General features: G+C 57.5%; 2 protein-coding genes across 2 annotated transcripts; one reads left to right on the top strand and one right to left on the bottom strand.

Moving 5' to 3' along the window:
- Window positions 1-579: 579 nt before the first annotated feature.
- On the top strand, window positions 580-6,863 carry Dda1 (DET1 and DDB1 associated 1). The gene is made up of 5 exons (XM_051178155.1): window positions 580-705; window positions 3,848-3,924; window positions 4,002-4,053; window positions 5,489-5,550; window positions 6,248-6,863. The coding sequence occupies exons 1-5, from the start codon at window positions 582-584 to the stop codon at window positions 6,356-6,358; spliced, it is 426 nt and encodes a 141-aa protein (XP_051034112.1). The 5' UTR covers window positions 580-581; the 3' UTR covers window positions 6,359-6,863.
- Window positions 6,864-7,706: 843 nt separating this feature from the next.
- Window positions 7,707-17,087, bottom strand: Ano8 (anoctamin 8). The gene is made up of 17 exons (XM_051178156.1): window positions 16,872-17,087; window positions 16,081-16,191; window positions 15,827-15,959; window positions 15,517-15,655; window positions 15,350-15,446; window positions 14,431-14,547; window positions 14,223-14,350; window positions 13,981-14,142; window positions 13,592-13,744; window positions 13,368-13,494; window positions 13,216-13,271; window positions 13,039-13,113; window positions 11,540-12,334; window positions 10,456-10,647; window positions 10,247-10,378; window positions 10,051-10,161; window positions 7,707-8,613 (listed from the first exon to the last, which is right to left on the bottom strand). Exons 1-17 carry the CDS (start codon window positions 16,975-16,977, stop codon window positions 8,077-8,079), a joined length of 3,171 nt encoding a protein of 1,056 aa, XP_051034113.1. The 5' UTR covers window positions 16,978-17,087; the 3' UTR covers window positions 7,707-8,076.
- Window positions 17,088-17,449: the final 362 nt, after the last annotated feature.

Genomic DNA, 17,449 nt, shown 5'->3' with positions numbered 1-17,449 from the left:
AAGTTCTGTCAGTAACAGGACATCCAAGAGAATACGAGATTAAAGGCATATGCACCACCACCACCTGGCTTTCAAACCGCCCGGTTTAGCAACAACAAACTCTTAACACCGACTATTCCAGGAATTTGGCAAGCTGAGTGAGGCAGGAGGACTGCTGCAATATTTAAAGTCAGCCTGTATTATGAGACCATGGCGTGACCTCAAAATAAAATAAATAAAAGAATCAGTAGTTTGGGACCCAGTGGAGGAGTCCGGGAGTTTCGTGGCTTCATTACAGCGAAGCCCTCCAGGGACATCTTAGAAAAAAGCCAAGCCAGCTCCAGAACGAGGGGAGACCTGCGGGACGACGAGCAAGCTGTGAACTACAACTCCCAGGAGACTGAGCGCGCAGTTTCCTCCCACTTCCGATCTCAAGTCCCTCGCCTCTCAATCCCGGGCGGGGTTTGCTCCTTCAACCGAACTCGACGACACTTTCTAAGGCGGAGATGTGAAGACCAATAGCAACGCGCGTGCGTATGGGCCAGCCAATGGGAGTGCGTCGGAAGCGGATGTCACGGAGGGAGGGGCCACTACGCGGACCAATGACGCGCGGCGCTGTCGCCATCGGCGTGAGCTGCGAGACGGCTGGAAGTGGCTGTGCGGCAGCGACCGAAGAGGAGGCTGCGGCGGCGGCGGCGGCCGGGGCGGCGGAGGACGCGGACGATGGTGAGCGCAGCCATGCGGCCTCCCTTTTTGCCCGGCATGGCGTCGCGGGGTTCTCCACTGTGTCCCCGAGGCTCCTCTCACGACATCTCCCCTCAGTCCCGGTCCTGCCCCTCGCGCTGACCTATGACCTCCGACACACCCCCCACCCCTTCGCGGGCTGCCCGTCGATCCCACTCCGACTCTTTCTGCGACCCCTGACCCTAGGTAGGCTTCCAGGCCCTGACAACTCATTCATTTCCGGGTCGCGACTGTCTCTTGTCTTCCCCCCCCCCGGAAATCGCTTGGAGTGGGGTGGGGTCCCTTGAGACCCCCGCTCCGGGTTGTTCCTCGACGCGGCTCCTCGGGTTCCGGGCGTTTGAGGGGCGGGTCTAGGCAGCACGGATGCGAGGGGCCTTGTCACAGTGTCTTGCAGAGCTTTGTCACCAAAGGAAGTGCGACATCGAGCCAGACCCGTTTCCCAGGTCCCCACCCCTCTGTCTCGAGCCCACACTTGTCCTTAAAGAGGGAATAGCTTCGTCTCCTTGTTTGTAAAATAAGGGTGCCTACCCCTTAGAATGGGACATCGTCAGAGGCTAGCGCAGGGGCCGCCCACAGATGAGCTCGGGGACATCCTCCTTTAGATACCCCCCCAATCTTCAAGAGAGGTGATCCCTGTGACCTAATAGGAGCTACTAACTGCCTCAGGGGTCGCGGTCCTTTGGGTTGGAGCTCCTTCTCTCTGACTGGGGGTGGTGGCCATACCTCAGGAATGGGCAGGGTTAAATTTGGACCCCAGACCCCAGCCCATACCCACAGAAGAGTTCCTGGAATGGGGATGGGGAAGCATGACTGTGGGGTTTCTGCTTTGCCTCTGCAACCTCATTCCCCACACCAAGAACCTTCCCATGCCATCTACCCTACTCCTGAACTTGCAACCTCCCAGAGGCCTGTTCCAGCCTCCTCCCTACACCTTCCTTTCCCAGCCCTTACGCCATCTTTAATTCACCAAGAATCAGGGGATTTCAAAGACATCATCATTTTGTACACTTTCTAGCTAATAGAGCTCTCTGTGGTGAGTCTGTTCCAGGCTTCAGGAGACAATGCCCTCTTTTGTGACCTCGTCCCCACCTGCTCAGTCCTTCCCTCAGCAAACCATGCTGGCCTTCACCTGACTTCCTCAGGCTCCCAAGTTCCTGCTGCCCCAGGACTTTTGTACCAGCTTCACTTCCACCATAGCATTTGGCCTCCTAGAGCACAGGTTCAGCTTCCCTTTCCCGGAAGGCCGCGAGGGAGATGCCCCTATGTCTTGCAGCATTGTTTGCCAGCCGACCTGAGGAGGTCCTGTCTTTTAGAAGTGCAGACAGGTACATGATCCTGCCCTGCCCTGAGGGACCTCTGTCCCCAGTTTTGCCCTGACTGTCTTGGCTGCCTCTCTGAGCTGTACTTGGAGGTGGCAGTACACTGCAGCCTAGCTAAGAAGTCTCACCCAAGTCACTTAGCCAGCCACAGGACTGGACTCAGCCAGGGCCCAGCTTGTGGCTTAGGGAGGCATGAGTTGTGCTGTAGACATGAGCTGAGGACAGCTCAAACAAGTGATTTGACATAGTGGCAAAGTTGTAGGGTGTGCCTCAGATGGAGAAAGTGGTGGCACACAGTATGGCAAGTCGGAGAGATCATACTGACCATTGCTGGTGGAGAGTAGTGGAGATTGCTTATTTGTTGTCTTGAGACAGGATGTCCCAAAACTGGCTTCCACCTCCCAACCCTTTTGACTCCCAATACCTCTTGGGGTGACAGCTGTGGAGACATAAGCAGGGCAGGCTCCCTTCTGCAAAGCTGCCCCAGGGACGCTCCCCTAAACCCAGACCAACCTGGCCTCTGCCTCCAAGCCACACATAGCACCCTCTGGGCTAATGGCCCCAGATACCTCAGTTCTTCTCCTCTGGAGCCCCGCCCATACCCTTCAAGTGTGTAGCAGTGGTCTGACCAGGGGGCCCTGGAAGTGTAGAGGGGAGCAGCAGAACCTGCACCCTGGGTTGGTCAGGAGCAGCTCTTGGGACATTGAGCTGGCCCAGAGCAGGATGCCACAAGGCAGAGAGTAGCAGCTGCCTGACCACATTCCAGGCCAGTGGCGGGGGGGAGGGGGGGCTAGCCACCATCAGTTACCTCTGCTTCCCCCAGAAAGTGGCCCAGAGGCCCACGGGGACTTAGGAATGTCACAGGGAAGCAGTAACATAAGCCTGTGGCCATCTATACAGGGCCACACACAGTGACACCTCCCAGGGGTCACATCAGAAACCATAGACTTGTGCATTTTCATCTGCTACCCCTCTCTACACCCCAGTGACATTAGGAGAATGCAAAACACCCTGGCTGCCGCCTTGAGCTAGGTAGACTCAAGACACAGTTACTGCCCCTGGGTGTGTGTGGTAGGACAGGTTCCCAGACCAAGCAGCCCTCAAATTGACAGGTCCTCCAGCCTCGGCCCCACCCCACCTGAATGCTGGAAAAGTAGGTGTGCACCACAGAGCCCATCTTTGAAATATTCTTTCATTGTTTTTTGTTTGTTTGTTTGGTTGGTTGGTTTTGGTTTTTTGTTGTTGTTGTTGTTGTTTTTGACAGGGTTTCTCTTTGTAGCCCTGGCTGTCCTGGAACTCGCTCTGTAAACCAGGCCAGCTTAGAGCTCGTAGAGACCCACCTGCCTCTGGCTCCTGAGTGCTGGGATTAAAGGCGTGTGTGTGCCACCACTCATCTTCATTATTGCTTTGGATGTTTTGAGATAAGGTCATCCTACTGCTTTACCTTCATGATGTTGAGATGGCAGTGTGCACTGCTGTGTCTGGTGGATGTGTACCTTTAGACAGCTCTGGGCTGAAGACGGCTAAGCAGGTCAAAGTGTTTGCAGCCAAACCTCATGGTGGGACCCACTTGGTGGAAGGAGGAGCGTGCACACAGTGGCATGCATTTCCCTCCACCACACAGACATGCATAGCACACCGAATAAATGAAGAAAATAATTTAATAAATGGGCAGCCTCAGGTCATGTGAGACCCTTAGGAGAGCCCCTTGCCTCTCTGTGGAGCCGGAACACCGGGCAGGTAACAGCCCAGGTGTGCTCTCAGGCTGCATCAGAAGCCTCATGCCCACCCCTGTCTCTAGGCAGACTTTCTGAAAGGCTTGCCCGTCTACAACAAGAGCAACTTCAGCAGGTTCCACGCAGACTCCGTGTGCAAGGCCTCGGTGAGTATGGGCCTGGGGGTGGCATCACTGTCCTGAGGGTGAGGGTTGCCAGCTAACCCACCACTCCCCATTCGCAGAACCGCCGTCCCTCAGTGTACCTGCCGACCCGAGAGTACCCATCAGAACAGAGTGAGTACCGCAGTGCTTCGGCCTCCTTGGTAGCTAGGAAGGGCCTGTGGAGGGGCAAGGTTGATCTTAGGATGTGTGGGTGGCCCCTGCTGTCTCCGTAGGAAGACTAAGCTGGGGCTAAGCTGGGAGGTAGAGCCCTGGGCTCCATCGTGAAGCAGGTGAGCTGAGCACACATATCCCAACACTCTTTATGCTGAGGCAGGAGGAGCAGAGGTTCAAACCTGATTTTAGATCCTTGGACCCATGTGAAAGCCAGGCACCTGGGCAGGACTCTGTAATTGGAGTCTACCCCTACTGGGCAATCTAGGACCAGCCAGCCTGGCACAAAAAAAAAAAAAAAAAAAAAAAAAAGAGAGAGAGAGAGAGAGAACCCATCAAACAAAGTGAAGGTGAGGGCCAGCACCAAGGCTCTTCTCTGGCTGAAGTAGCTGTGCGCACACATGACCACACAGAAAGACCACAGGCCAAGAGCTGTGGCTGTGGAAGTGCTGAGGTCAGTGACCATACTGGGCCTGTGGGCAGGAGTGTCCAGGCCATGGGCTGTGGCATAGAAGACCAAGGGCCTGGTGCTTTACCTGTCAAGAAAGAATCTGGAAGCCAAGTGTGGTGGCACACACCTCTAATCCAAGCACTCCGGAGGTAGAAGCAGGTGACTTTATAGGAGTTTACGGCCAGCCTGGTCTACAGAGTGAGTTCCAGGTCAGCTCGAATTACATAGAGTCTTAACCCTATCTTAAATAGTAAACCAAAACTCTGAGGTTCATGAGGTGGCTCAGTGGGTAAAGGTGCTGGCCACCAGGCCTAAGAACCTCACTCAGTCCCCAGAATCCACATGGTAGAAGGGGAGAACCAGCTCTACAGTTGTCGTCTGAGCGGTGTGTGCACCCACTTAGCACAAGATAAAACTCATGCAAGGGGCTGTCAGACTTTAGGGTCAGCACATGCTACTGTTGCAGGGGACTGGAACCCAAACCCCAGCACCACACATGGCTCACCAGGGGGAGGCAACACCCTTTTGTGCGTTCCTAAGACACATGCATAACCCCACCCACCTACACACACATACACACACACACACACACACACACACACACACACACCTGTCCTGCAAAGAAGAAGACTGGTGAGTAATGCATGCCCTGGTGTGAGCACCCACACCTCACTGTAGCCTCACATTTCCATTTCCTCTAGTGTTGCACAGAGCCCTGGGAGAATACAGGAGACCCAAGGGCTCCACAGCAGTGTGCTGCCCTGTCCCAGAGCCTAGGCTCCATCCTTGCCACCAAAACCAAGACAGGACCCAAAGGTGCCCCAAAATAGGCTCCCCAGGGGAGGATCTAGCCCAGGAGCCTGAGGCTAGAACAACAAGACGGGCTTAGGGCCGAGGTAGATGTCCTTTCACCTCCATCTTTCTCACTCTCTGTTATCTTCTCAGTCATTGTGACAGAAAAGACGAACATCCTCCTGCGGTACCTGCACCAGCAATGGGACAAAAAGGCAAGGTTCTTGCTGGGACTAGGGATGTTTGAGTGGGTCCTTGAGGGTTGAATAGAAACTCTTCAGGTGACCACTACTGGGGAGAAGTATTCCAGTGGGTGTGCTCTTGGGGTCCTAGTCCTTGAGAGACCAAGGGTGAACCTGGGGTTCTTCACTGCACAGCCAGTACCCAGTCATTGGGTGGAGGCTCTTGGTTTTGACATTTGACTGTAATGGTGAAATGTATGACAAAAAAGAAAAAAATCACCTCTCATGTTACGTGCCTGTCACCCCAGTATTCAGGAAGCTAAGACAGTATTTGGGGCCAGCCTGAGGTACATGAGACCATGAATTTGTTTTGGTTTTATGAGACAGGTCTCATTGTGAGCCCAGGGTGGCCTCATACTTAAGAGTGATCCTCCACAGTGATAGGCTACAAGCCTGTACTACCTCGCAGACAGTTCAGATACTTTGTGAAAAGCACAGCCTTGGCCAGCTTGAATGCTTTGCAGTGTTTCCCTATGTGCAGATTGTTCCTCTAGGCCTCTGAGAAAGGTTCATGGGCTGGGCATGGTGAGGAGGTAGAGACACAGTTTGAGGCCAGCCAGAGCTGGTAGAGACCCTGTCTCCCTCACCACCACCAAAAAAAAAAGAAAGGACCATGCTATTGGCTGTCCTTTACTGTCCTCACTCTGGCCTCTTCCCCTACCCCCTCCAGAACGCCGCCAAGAAGAGAGACCAAGAGCAGGTGGAGGCAGAGGGTGAGAGTTCAGCGCCACCCCGCAAGGTGGCCCGGACTGACAGCCCCGACATGCCCGAGGACACCTAGGCCCCGTGAAGTGCCCCACCTCTGTCTGTCCGCTCCCGTCCGGCCCGCGTGTGTAAGCGCAGCCCACCTCCTACACCCAAACCAAACCTCCAACCTCATAGGATCCATGTATTTATTTTCCTTGAGTTTTTATTTATGCTGTAACTCGTGTCAAGCATTGGTTAAAGGGACATCAGGCCCAGCCGTGAGGTGTTGGTAGACGCTTTTTTAAAGCACAGTGGTGTCCCCCACTTGGCCACCCGCCACCAAGATGACACCAGGGTCCAGAGCCCAGGGCGGCCTGGTCTCCCAACACACCGAGCGGCCTTTTGGCTCCTTCCCACCCACAGGCTGGCCGGGTCTCAGTCCCTGGGTCCTTCAGGGTCCCTCCTGTGCCCAGGCCTCACTCTGAGCCCACGCCAGGGCAGGAGAGAACCGGCCCTTCTGGATCTTTCTCTTAAGTCATTTTATCATGGACTAGCCCGTGCTCCGCATCCACCCCAATAAAAGGATCTTTCCCATTCCACCTGGCGTCTTTGGTCCACACACCTCGGCTGGAGTCACTAGAACTAAAGTGGCTGGCATGGGACTGCCACACACCCCTGCTCAGGAGTCCTTGGGGTCCTGTCCCCCTAGGACACAAAGCCCAGGACAGTGCTATGAGCTGATAGCCACCCATCACTGGGCGTCATGTGAGAGACCCACCTGCCAGACTGGTCATGATAGCCTCATGCCTGGGAACACTGGCCTGGGGTAGGGGGAAGCTCCCTGAACTTGAGTGGCTGTGCACCCTCAGCCATGTCATGATATACGCTGCAGGTATGGGTTTCTGGGGTCCCTTTACGCAGGCTGGACCTTGCTGTGGTCTACACCAAAGGTATCTATGTTCCCCAGGAGCTGCCACCTGACTGGCCCTACCCATCCAGGTCTGTTCTGACCCCAGTCACACCTCAGCCTCACACAGTGACTGGGTACCTGTCAACCCTTGTGTGCCCTGGCCTGAGCATCCTTCCTCCCTGCCTCAGGTGGCATCTGCTTTCGTACATGCCTGCCTTCTTCCCACGACTGCCTTTGTTGGGCCACCCCTGCAGCCTTGGGAGTGCCACCTGAGACTCCCAGGTCCCTGCAGGCTGGCCCAAGGCACAGCAGACTAACTATTGGTGCCGACCCTCCTTTCTGGGCACAGCCATGAGTGCACAATCCCTGTGTCCCACCTGGGCCCTGGGGTCCCACGTACATGCAGCTGGGCCCAGGCCCAAGACTCTCTGAGGGGTCTCCCGAGCCTCCTAGAGATCTCATCCTGAGAGAACCCGAGTGCTCAGCTTCCAGCTGCGGGTTCCCCGAGGTCCCTCCACCGCTAGACCCCGAGCACTGTTGAAATAGACTTTTTATTGCATTTCTGCCGTTTACAAAAATATAACAAAATAAATTAAAAACAAATAAATAACTGCCCATCCTGTGTACTTTTCTGTACTGTGGGGTTCTGCTCGTGGCCCTCATCCTGGTCGAGAGGACGGCAGGGGCGCAGCGGGGCTAGTGGCGGGCTGCGGGCCAGCAGGCGGGCTGCGCGGGGCGCGCGGGGGCTTCCGCCGGGCCGGGGACGCGAGGCGGGTTGTCGCCGCAGGCCCAGGGCGCGTCCCAGCGCCAGCAGCCGGCGGGCGGCGAGGCGGGCCCTGCGGAGGGAGAGCGCGGTTCGCGGGGCCCCACGAAGCCCACGGCCCCCGCAACGCGCGCCCCGGTTAAGGCCTGTGACCTGCGTCTTCGGGCCGCGACTCCGGCTCGGCGGCCGCGGGCTCGTCCCCGGCGCTCCTCTGCGCGCGCGCGCCACCCCCGGGGGCCCCGTTGGCCGCGGGCTCGCGCGCCCCGAAGGCGAACAGCTTCCCGGGCCGAGGCGGGGACGGGCCGCGCTCGGGCGCCTTGAGGAAGCGGAGGCTGAGGAAGGCGGGCAGGCGCGTGTCCGCGGGCGAGCGCGGCGGGGGCGCGCACCCGGCGGGCGTGGGCGGCCGGGCCTGCAGCGGGATAATCTGCTTCAGCCGCAGCACCGGGCCGGGCGGCAGCAGTGCTCCGGGACGTCGGGGCCGCTCGCCGCCCTTGACCTTGGCCGCCCCGCGCTCCGCCGCGGGATCGGGACCCGGGGCCTCCGCGCGCGCCTCCTCACGTCCGCCCGCATCGCGCTCCCGCCGCGCCTGCTGCTCCGCGTGCCGCTGCCGCTCCTCCTCCTCGCGCCGTCGCCGCTGCTGCTGCTGGAAGCGTTGCTGCGCCTGCCGCTCGTGCCGCTGCGGGGAGACATGGCCTGAGCGCCCTGAACCCCTGACCTGCCCCCCCCTCCGGGCCCGAGGAAACGCTGGGCCCGCTGCTCCAGAGGAGAGGGCAAGCAGGAAGACTGTAGACCTCTAGCCCGGGTGTTCTCCCTTTCCCCTTTCTTTGTGTGCCTTTGAAACAAGGTTTCATTGTGTAGTTCGAATTTAGAACTTAGAATCTTCCAGCCTCCACTTCCCAGAGCTGCAATCACAGGTATGAACCAACACTCAGGGCTCGTCAATATAAATTAACTAAAATTCAATTTGGAACTGATGTGGATCAGCAGTAGAATCCCCAGTGAGGGAGTGGGTTGTGCTCCGGTAGAGTGACAGACTAGAATCCTGGCTCATGGTTGGAACACTAGAGCCTTCCCTACAAGGTGCAGCTCCTTGGCCAGTCATGCAGTTTGCAGAGGAATTTGGCTGGCAATCTGAAGAATGCTCAATCTTCAGAGATTGGAGTTTGTGCCATCAAGAACCTAGACAACACCTACCGCTGTGAGCAGGAAGTACAGTCATCTCTTAGTACCCACAAGGGATTGGCTCCAGGACCCACAAGTACTGTACAACAGATGCTCTGGTCCCTTCTACAGAGGCACCCTGCTTTTTATCTGCTCACCCCTTCCTATGGACTTTAAATGTCCCTAGATGGAGCTGGAGAGACAGTTCAGAGGTAAAGAGCACTGGCTGCTCTTGTAGAGGACCCCAGTTTAGTCCCCAGCATCCTCAATACAGTTTCTGACGCCCTCTGCTGGTCTCCATGGTCACTGCATGCACATGGCGCACAAACACATGAGGGCAAAGCACTTGTAATAGATAAAAGTAAAAACAAATCTAAAGAAGAAAGTCTCTGGGTGAGTCACTGGGAATGCTGTGTGGACAGTTGTTCTGAGGGGCCCTGTGCTCCATATCTGTGGTCCCAGCTAACTGAGAGGCTAGGATGGAGCCCCAAGCCTGGGCTGCACAGCAACACCCACTAATGGCATTATAAAGAATTTAAAAAGGAAACACCAGATGTGGTGGTACATGCCTGTTCTCAGAAGGCTGACACAGGCATTCCAAATTAGAGGCCAGGATGGGCTAAGTCTCAAAACAAAGGAAAATGCAGCAGTCTGAACATACTCAGTACACATGCAAATGCTGCTTTGCTTTTTGAGAGAGCACAGTGCATGGCCCCAGCTGGCCTAGAACTGATCCTCCTGTCCCCACTCCTAGGTGCTGGGATGACAGCTGTGCACATCCACACCCGACATATACTGAGTACTTCCCATGCAAGTTGGTGGAATCTTTGGGTGCAGAACCTGAGAGTGGGAGGCTTGGCTACCTGCTCTGCAGCCCTGTGGGTTTTCACTAAGGACTCACCCTCAAATTTATTCCCTCCTGAAAGTGCATCAGCCAACCCCAGCCTTGTACCTTGAAGGCTTCCCGCCGCTGGTACTCCAGTTTGGCCATCTCCTCAGCCACCCATCCCGGGATGTCGGGGATGGCTGCATGGATGAGGTACTTGACTAGCAGAGCCAAGTGCTGTGGGGGACAGACAAGTGGGCTGCAGGCTCAGGGGATGCCTGGCTTACCCACCCAGCTCCCACCCTGGGGTCACCAATCCTACCTCTAGCACCACCACAGACACGATGGCTGCCTCTGGGCTGAGCCAGGGGAAGAGCCGCTGCAGCTGGCCACACTGGCCAATGAGGTAGCAGTTCACCACAATGGCCAGCACGCCCATTGCCTCCATGACCTTCTGCAGGGAGGCAGGAAGCTCAGGGACAGGTCCAGCCAGGGACTGCCATCCCCTCTAGGCCTCCCTGACTGGCCCACCTGCCACTGGCCGATGCTCTCCACACGCTGTCCGAAGGGCCGCTGTAGGCCAGTGCATAGCTTGAAGGCATCGCTGCGGATCTCAATCAGGTTGTTGACTAGGGCACACAGGGCAGCCAGTGGAAAGGCAGAGGAGAAGAGCACAACATAGCCAAACTGCACGAACATCTCCTGGTAATCCTGGAATGTGTCCTGAGGACAGGGGCTCCCATCAGGCTTGACACTGCTCCCTCAATTCATCCTGATAGGCCCAGGCTCTCTCCCCATCTTCAGACTCTGCCTGCACAAATCCAAGGGCCACTAGCTCCCAGCTGGCCTCTTGAGCTCACTACCTGACACCTCCACCTGCAAACTTGCCTCCACTTCACATGCATTCCTATCCTGTGCTCCCCCCACAGTGGCAATGGGAAGGGGGCTTTGTGTTTCTTTGCATAGTTTGCACTGGTACATGTGTGAGCTTGTGTGGAGGCCAGGGTTAACTGTAGACAACTTTCCTCAGGTACTGTCCACCTTGACTTTCTGAGTGGATATCAGAGCATAATGTTTGGGAGGGGGTGTTGGATCCCTTGGAGCTGGAGTTAGCTTCTTTTGTGAGCATAGGAACCTGCCCAGCCAGCACGCAAGTCCTATTTATTTATTGGTTTCAGTGTAGCCCTGGCTGTCCTAGAACTTGCTCCACAGACCAGGCTGGCCTCAAACTCACAGAGATCCATCTGCCTTTGCCTCCTAACTGCTGGGATTTAAAACATGTGCCACCACTGCCCAACTCCTGCTTATTTTGTAATGGTATCCTGTACCCCAGGCTTGTCCAGAACTTAATATATATAAGAGAATGACCCTGACCTTCTGGTCTCCCTGCCTCCCCCTGCCAGTTCTTGGACAGTAGGCATGCTCCACCATGCCCGGTTTATCTGGTGCTGGGGATAGAGCCCAGTGTTCTCTGCGTGCTAGACAAGCTCTCTACCAACTCAACTGTGAACACAGCCCTGTTTGATTCTTTTTTTTTAGTTCTGTGTTGAGCAAGCTGTCCTCTAACTCCATCTTGGGCTTTTACCTCCTAGGTGAGGCCGTAGCTCCCTCTCACCTCATACTTCTTCATGCAGCTCTCCAGCTCTGCCTGTGTGAGCTGCGGAGAATGCTCCTCCTCTGGTGGGTCGATCCAGGAGGACCTGTTGTGCCTCCTCTGTCTCCCAGCCGTGTCTCTGGAGCCGGTCTCCGGGTCTCGAGCTCCATCAGGACCCTGGTCGTGGCCCTCACCGCCCGCACGACGGAGCAAGATGGGCGGGGGCTCTGGCCCAGGACTACCAGGAGGCCCTTCTGACTCATCATCTTCCTCGGTCAGTGTAAACACGCCTGGCTCCAGCCCTTTCTCCACCATGGTAGGGCTCCCCTCCTCCAGGAGCCCGTCGGGGCCAGGGGCTGGCCTGCGCCGCCCTGCACCCCGCTCGGCAAAGCTGACCTTCTTAAGGCGCAGCCCGCAATCCAGGAGGCCTCCTTCCTCGCCCTCGTCCTCGTAGTCCTCCTCGTCCTCCTCGTCCTCGTCGTCCTCATCCTCCTCCTTGCCACCCCTAGGCCCATCTGGGACCTCTCCACCTTCTCCTGCCGGCCTCCGCTCCATGGTCTCTTCCTCTTCCTCGGGAGCCCCACAGCCTCCACCCAGACACCTGTGGCTCCCCGCTCCTCCCTCATCAGTCTGGGCTTCCAGATGCCTTCGGGGATCCGGGCGCAGGGGGTTCAGCAGACCCAGCAGGGCCCGGGCCATTTCCCCGATGGTACGCAGACCCAGCTCCCCGCGGCCCAGCCTGTGGCACAGGTGCGGCTGCAGCACCTCTCGCACGTTCTGCAGCAGCTGCCGGGTGATGAGCAAAGTGGCCAGCATCTGCAGTCAGAAAGAGGCCACGTGGGGCGGGTAGGGCCAGGCACCACTGAGTCACACACTCGGAGACGCACATGCCCTTCCAGGTGGCTCCTGCAGCCCACCCTCAAATCCCCCACCCCGCAACCATGGCCACGAGGCTGCAGCTCAGCCCCAAGGCAACTGCAGTAGGCGGCTGAGCAGTGCAAAACCCAGACAACCTGCATAGTGGCCAGGATTCTCAGCGCATCTACCGCTACCCCATCCAGGAACCTGGGTGCCTTGATGGGCCTTCCTCGACCTGCACCAGAGACCCTTTTGCGCATGCACCCTATGCTCGCCATGCCCCACCCGCAGCATAGCCACGCTCCCCACAACATGGGGAGGCTCGCCACCTGCCCGTACTTTGGCCCGGGCCGCAAGTAGGAAACCCCGGAGGGACAGGAGGAGCAGGTGGAACCTAAGGGCCACGAGCGGGGCCAGCGCCGCCCGCAGCTGCCGCTCGAGGCTCTGGGTCAGAGACAGGAGTAGCAGGAGCTGTGGAGGGACCGACGGGACAGGTGGACGGACAGATGGGAGAAGGGAACGACGGGTAGAGAGGACAAACGGACAAAACGGAGAGAAGGATGGAGGAGGGGGGGAGGGGCTGGAGAGCCCTGGACCCCTTACACGGGTCCGTCCCCAGGGGGCCAGGGGTGCTGCCCCTGGGACTGTGGGCAAGCCCTCACCTCTTTCAGGCGGTCCATGTCTTTGAGGTAGAAGCCGATGTAGAACAGACTCAAGTACGAGTTGACAAACTGGAACTGGGAGGCAGGCGGCTGGGGTCATCCTGCAGTCCCGCCTTGCGGGTCCCCCAACCCCCTCTCCCATCCTCCTAGCCTCTTTAGACATGCATGTTCACTCACCAAGACGACTTTGATGATAAGGTGCCTCTCGTAGGCGCTCTCTAGCCGGTAATTCTCTAGGAGCCGAGGAGGTGAGTGAGGGGGCCACCCTAACCCTCCCGAGGGCTATGGGGATCCCCAGGAAGGTGGGGACCTCCCCTGCCTACACATACCCATGTCGTTGAGCCACACAGCTAACTTCTTGTAGCCCTCAGCGCTCACGCTCACCAGCAGGGCCAGCATGACCTTAGGCAGAAAGCGAACGAGGCGGGGCAGGCCCTTCATGCTCAGGACCAGCTCCTAAAAGGGACAGGACAAGGGGGGGGGCTCAGCCCGGTGAAGCCAGGCCTGGTGCTCGGTGAGCAGGAGTAGGGGAAGGGTGGGGCTGTGGGGTCACCTGCAGCTGGAAGCAGCCAAGCATCAGTACGAAGACACAGACAAGACAGGCCAGGCATAGAGGCAGGCTGACGAGCAGCTGGAAGAGCAATCGCTTCCAGGGCGGGTAGTAGAATTCCTCAGCCCGAGTGATGGGGCTAATGCGGCGGACGCCCTGACAGACAGCAGAAAGCCCGGTGTATGAGACCAGGGGCCACACCCACCTCCTGATCCTAGGATCCCCGTTCCTCTCCACCAAGCCTTTTCTCTCACAAGAGATGCTCTTGCTCTTGGATGCACACTTCTCATCTGCTGTCACCCCCATCACTCACGAACTGGGGCCCTTCCCCAACACAGCACTTCTCTCCTTTACAACCTTGTCTGAATGCCAAGCCTCAGCCCCAGACTGACCCTGAATTGGGGTCGCGGCTCCTCCACAGTTTCCCCAGGTGAGTCTAGTGTCCCCCACTTGTAGGCTAGCTCTGCCCCCCTCCGTTTCCACTCCTCCAAAAACAGTGTTGACCAGATCACGTTGAAGAGAGCGAAGACAACACAGGAAACATCCCGACTTGTCTGCAGGTGACAGAAAGCCAAGTCGGACATAGCCATCTTATGAAGGAAGGAGAAGGACCTGGCCCAACGCCTCCCAGTACCTGATCGGCCTCAGTGAATGTATACAGAACAGAACCAAAGACAGCAGGGTAAACCATTGCTGACGTGTAGAAACCCAGCCAGGCAAAATACATGGCAATCTTCACCCCAAAGTAGTCACAGATGTCATCTGCTAGGGGACAAGAGAGTCTGGGTCACCTCCAAGTGTCTCTTGGGACCCCAGCCCACTCCTCAGCTACGAAGCCACACCTAAAGGCTGGTTTTCACATACGGCCTGCACCCAGGACTTCATGAGACGATTCAGAATGCGCTGCTCGTGGACTGGAAACACCTGCTGTATGATGCCTCGGGCAGCCAGCTCCGGGACTGCAGGAGGGGGAGTGAGAATGAGCCCTGCCCCTGCACCATATGACAAGCTCGGGCAGCCCACCTTGGCTGGAACCAAAGTCATAGCTTTTTGCCTGTTCTGAAGCCCATAGAAGGCTGGGAATGTAGCTTGGTGGGTAGAGTGCTTACTTAGCATACACAAAGGTCCATCATGGCATAAACTGGGTGTGGTGGCCCACCCACACACAGGGAAGATGGATTTGGAAAGGGTAGAGATGGTGGGAAACCAAGAGGGACCCCCCTTTTTTTTTTTTTAGGTTTTTTTGAGACAGTGTTTCTCTGTGTAGCTTTGGAGTCCTGGAACTCACAAAGATCCACCTGCCTTTGCCTGCCCAGTGCTAGGATTAAAGGTGTGTCCACCACTACCGACTGCCTAGAAGGGTTTCAAAATGAACTCAAGGCTGATCTTGAACTAACAAGCTCTCTGCCTCAGCTTCCCTGGGAGAGCACAAGCATGTCCTCACCTCTCCCATCAAGTGTATTGTAGAATCTAACCCCCTGGTCGTGAATGTCTAAGAAATGACGCCGGCTGGTGTAAAAAAAGCAAGTACTGGTTTTCCAGTGGGAATCACCGCTTAGTAGGTGGGCGCTGTCCGTGGTCCTGCACCTTCTCGGATACCTAGACCGCCTCTTGCATCATTGCACCAGGTGCCCAGCGGAGGCCACGCCCATTGGGTTCATTGGATGCCCAACTCTTCCCTAACTCTGATTGGTTGCCCTAAGATCCGCCCTCCTACACCTATCTTCTGACACGCCCAGCTCTCCGCAGGTAATCGCTCACTGATTGGCTGATCCTCCAAGAAGCGCACGTTGTGCAGCGCCTCCCCTTGCTTGGCCCGTAGGTTCTGCAACCAGAAGCGGATGATGCTCTGCCGCTCCTGTGGAGAGATGGGTGTGAGCTTGGTACCTGGGGCCATGGGCACAGAGACATGGGCGCAGGGCGGTCACCTGCGATGTAAAGAAGCGCAGTTCACTCTCCACGTTCTCGTAGATGAAATCCTCTTCACAGGAGAAACTGCGGGTGCCCCCGCCAAACTCGGCCTTCACTGCCTTGCGCAGACCCAGCTCATCGGCCCCCCGGAGCAAACTGTGGACAGGACAGGGCATAGAGGGTTCACCATGGAACCCAAGCTCACCATCACAAAACTAAGGATAATTTACGAGCCACATCTTGGAACAAATGGTTGGTACAGTTGGCCCTCAGAGGGGCAGGGAGCCCAATGACAAGGCCAGAAGGAGGCAGAGGTAGAGAACTTGCCTCTCATATGTGGCTGTGACGAAGAAGGCATAGGCACGTGTGTGGCGGTGGTGGCGAACTTGCACGATCAGCTCGGGGATGCCCACTCGGATGTGATTCAGCAGCCACAGCAGCGTGTGGTCATCAGTGGTGTCTGCCAAGGGGCACAGGGGCCGATAGGTCTGCCCTCGAGAGGGACCCGGGAGGGCCCCCTCCACATTTCTGCCAAAGCCGCAGAGGCTGCATCCAGGCCCAGGGCAGGCAGGTGTGTATACCTGGGAAGGTCATGAGCACGTCACAGTTCTCAGTGGGTACCGTCTTCATCCATGCCTTGTGGGACACCAGGTAGCGGCCAGCCTGCAGGAGCCTCTTCCCAAACAGTTTATCTATGGGGCAACATGGCAGGTGAGGCGGAGATCAGGCATCTCCTGGGACTGATTGGCCCTCACCAGAGCTCTTGCGGGGCCGAGGCCGAGCATCCGCAGCCTGGGCTTGCTCTCTTTTCTCCACATCCCCTGCACCAGCCAGGCCCTTCCCCCTAGGTGCTGCCTTAGAAATCTTACTCATGGTTGAGGCCCAGATGCGCCTCCCAAACCACAATCAATGGGGTGTCCACAGCAGCCTTGAACACTTCTTGGTATGACAGCACGGTCCTTAAAGCAGCCGCAAGAACGGGGTGAAGGAAGTCCTTACCCCCATTTCACAGGTCACCAAACTGAGGCCCAGAGAGTGCACCCAGGCGCTCAAGGTCACCTAACCAAGGTGGGATTCGAACCCAGGACCGTGGAAGTGCATATCTCCCTGTTTCCCTGTGCTGGGAGTCTCCAGATGGCAGGGCTCACACCAGCCAAGCTGGGTCCATCAGAGAGGCGTGTCCACGTCCCCACACCGGGGACCCCCCAGTTGCAGATGCATTGGCCCAACCCCGCTCGCTGCAGCCACAGCGCCACGAGGAGCGGGCCCTGGGCCACACGCCACGCTCTGGATGTGTGACCCCGATCGGCATGCCCTGAAGCCCCGGGGTGCACCCGTGCACCTGTCCCGGTGCCACCCGCAGCTCACGTACCCAGGACTCCAGACGCAGGCGCCGCAGGCTCGCCCTCGGGCGGGGGCCTCTTGCCCCGCTCCCCCTCCAGGGTCGCACCCCCGGCGCCCGAGGCCGCCTCGGCCATGGCAAGGACAGGGCAGGTCAGGGGCTGGGGGACGCCCGGGCGCCGGGGGCCCGCGGGCTCATGGGGACCCGAATGGCACCACTGACCACAGGGGAGGAGGAGACAAAGGCTTCTCTCGCCCGCCCGCGCCGGTCGCAGTCCCTGAGCTTCACTTGCTTGTCGTCCCCGCCCGAGCCAAACCTCGATTCTTCTTCCCAGCCGGCGCGCGTCATTCTCAGTCCCTCAGTCCCGCCTGCCTCCTCTCAGCTTCCTGTCCCCGCCCGTGTTGTTTTCTGTATTTGTTTCCCAGGCCGCCCACTTGGATCTCTGTTGCTTTATCCCCTCCACCCTCACAGTCCTTCAGCCTCCATTTACCCATCTGCAAAGTACAGGACGTCGTGTGGAACCTGACGCCCGTGGTTTTCTTACTGCAGGATGTGGGAGAGGGAGGATCTGGTTGGGTGACATTTCTGAGAACAATACCTCTACCCCA

The sequence above is a fragment of the Phodopus roborovskii genome, unplaced genomic scaffold, assembly GCF_943737965.1.
Source record: "Phodopus roborovskii unplaced genomic scaffold, PHOROB, whole genome shotgun sequence".
Taxonomy (NCBI): domain Eukaryota; kingdom Metazoa; phylum Chordata; class Mammalia; order Rodentia; family Cricetidae; genus Phodopus; species Phodopus roborovskii.
The sequence above is the reverse complement of the archived record's forward strand: the minus strand, read 5'-3'. Positions and strand labels throughout refer to the sequence as shown.

Coding starts and splice junctions, on each gene's coding strand:
- Dda1 (XM_051178155.1), top strand. CDS start 582: ATGACGCGCGGCGCTGTCGCCATCGGCGTGAGCTGCGAGACGGCTGGA. Junction 706..3,847: donor GGCGGAGGACGCGGACGATG/GTGAGCGCAGCC, acceptor GTCTCTAGGCAG/ACTTTCTGAAAGGCTTGCCC. Junction 4,054..5,488: donor AGAGTACCCATCAGAACAGA/GTGAGTACCGCA, acceptor TTATCTTCTCAG/TCATTGTGACAGAAAAGACG.
- Ano8 (XM_051178156.1), bottom strand. CDS start 16,977: ATGGCCGAGGCGGCCTCGGGCGCCGGGGGTGCGACCCTGGAGGGGGAG. Junction 15,960..16,080: donor CGTGCTCATGACCTTCCCAG/GTATACACACCT, acceptor GCCCCTTGGCAG/ACACCACTGATGACCACACG. Junction 13,272..13,367: donor TGTGTGGCTCAACGACATGG/GTATGTGTAGGC, acceptor CTCGGCTCCTAG/AGAATTACCGGCTAGAGAGC.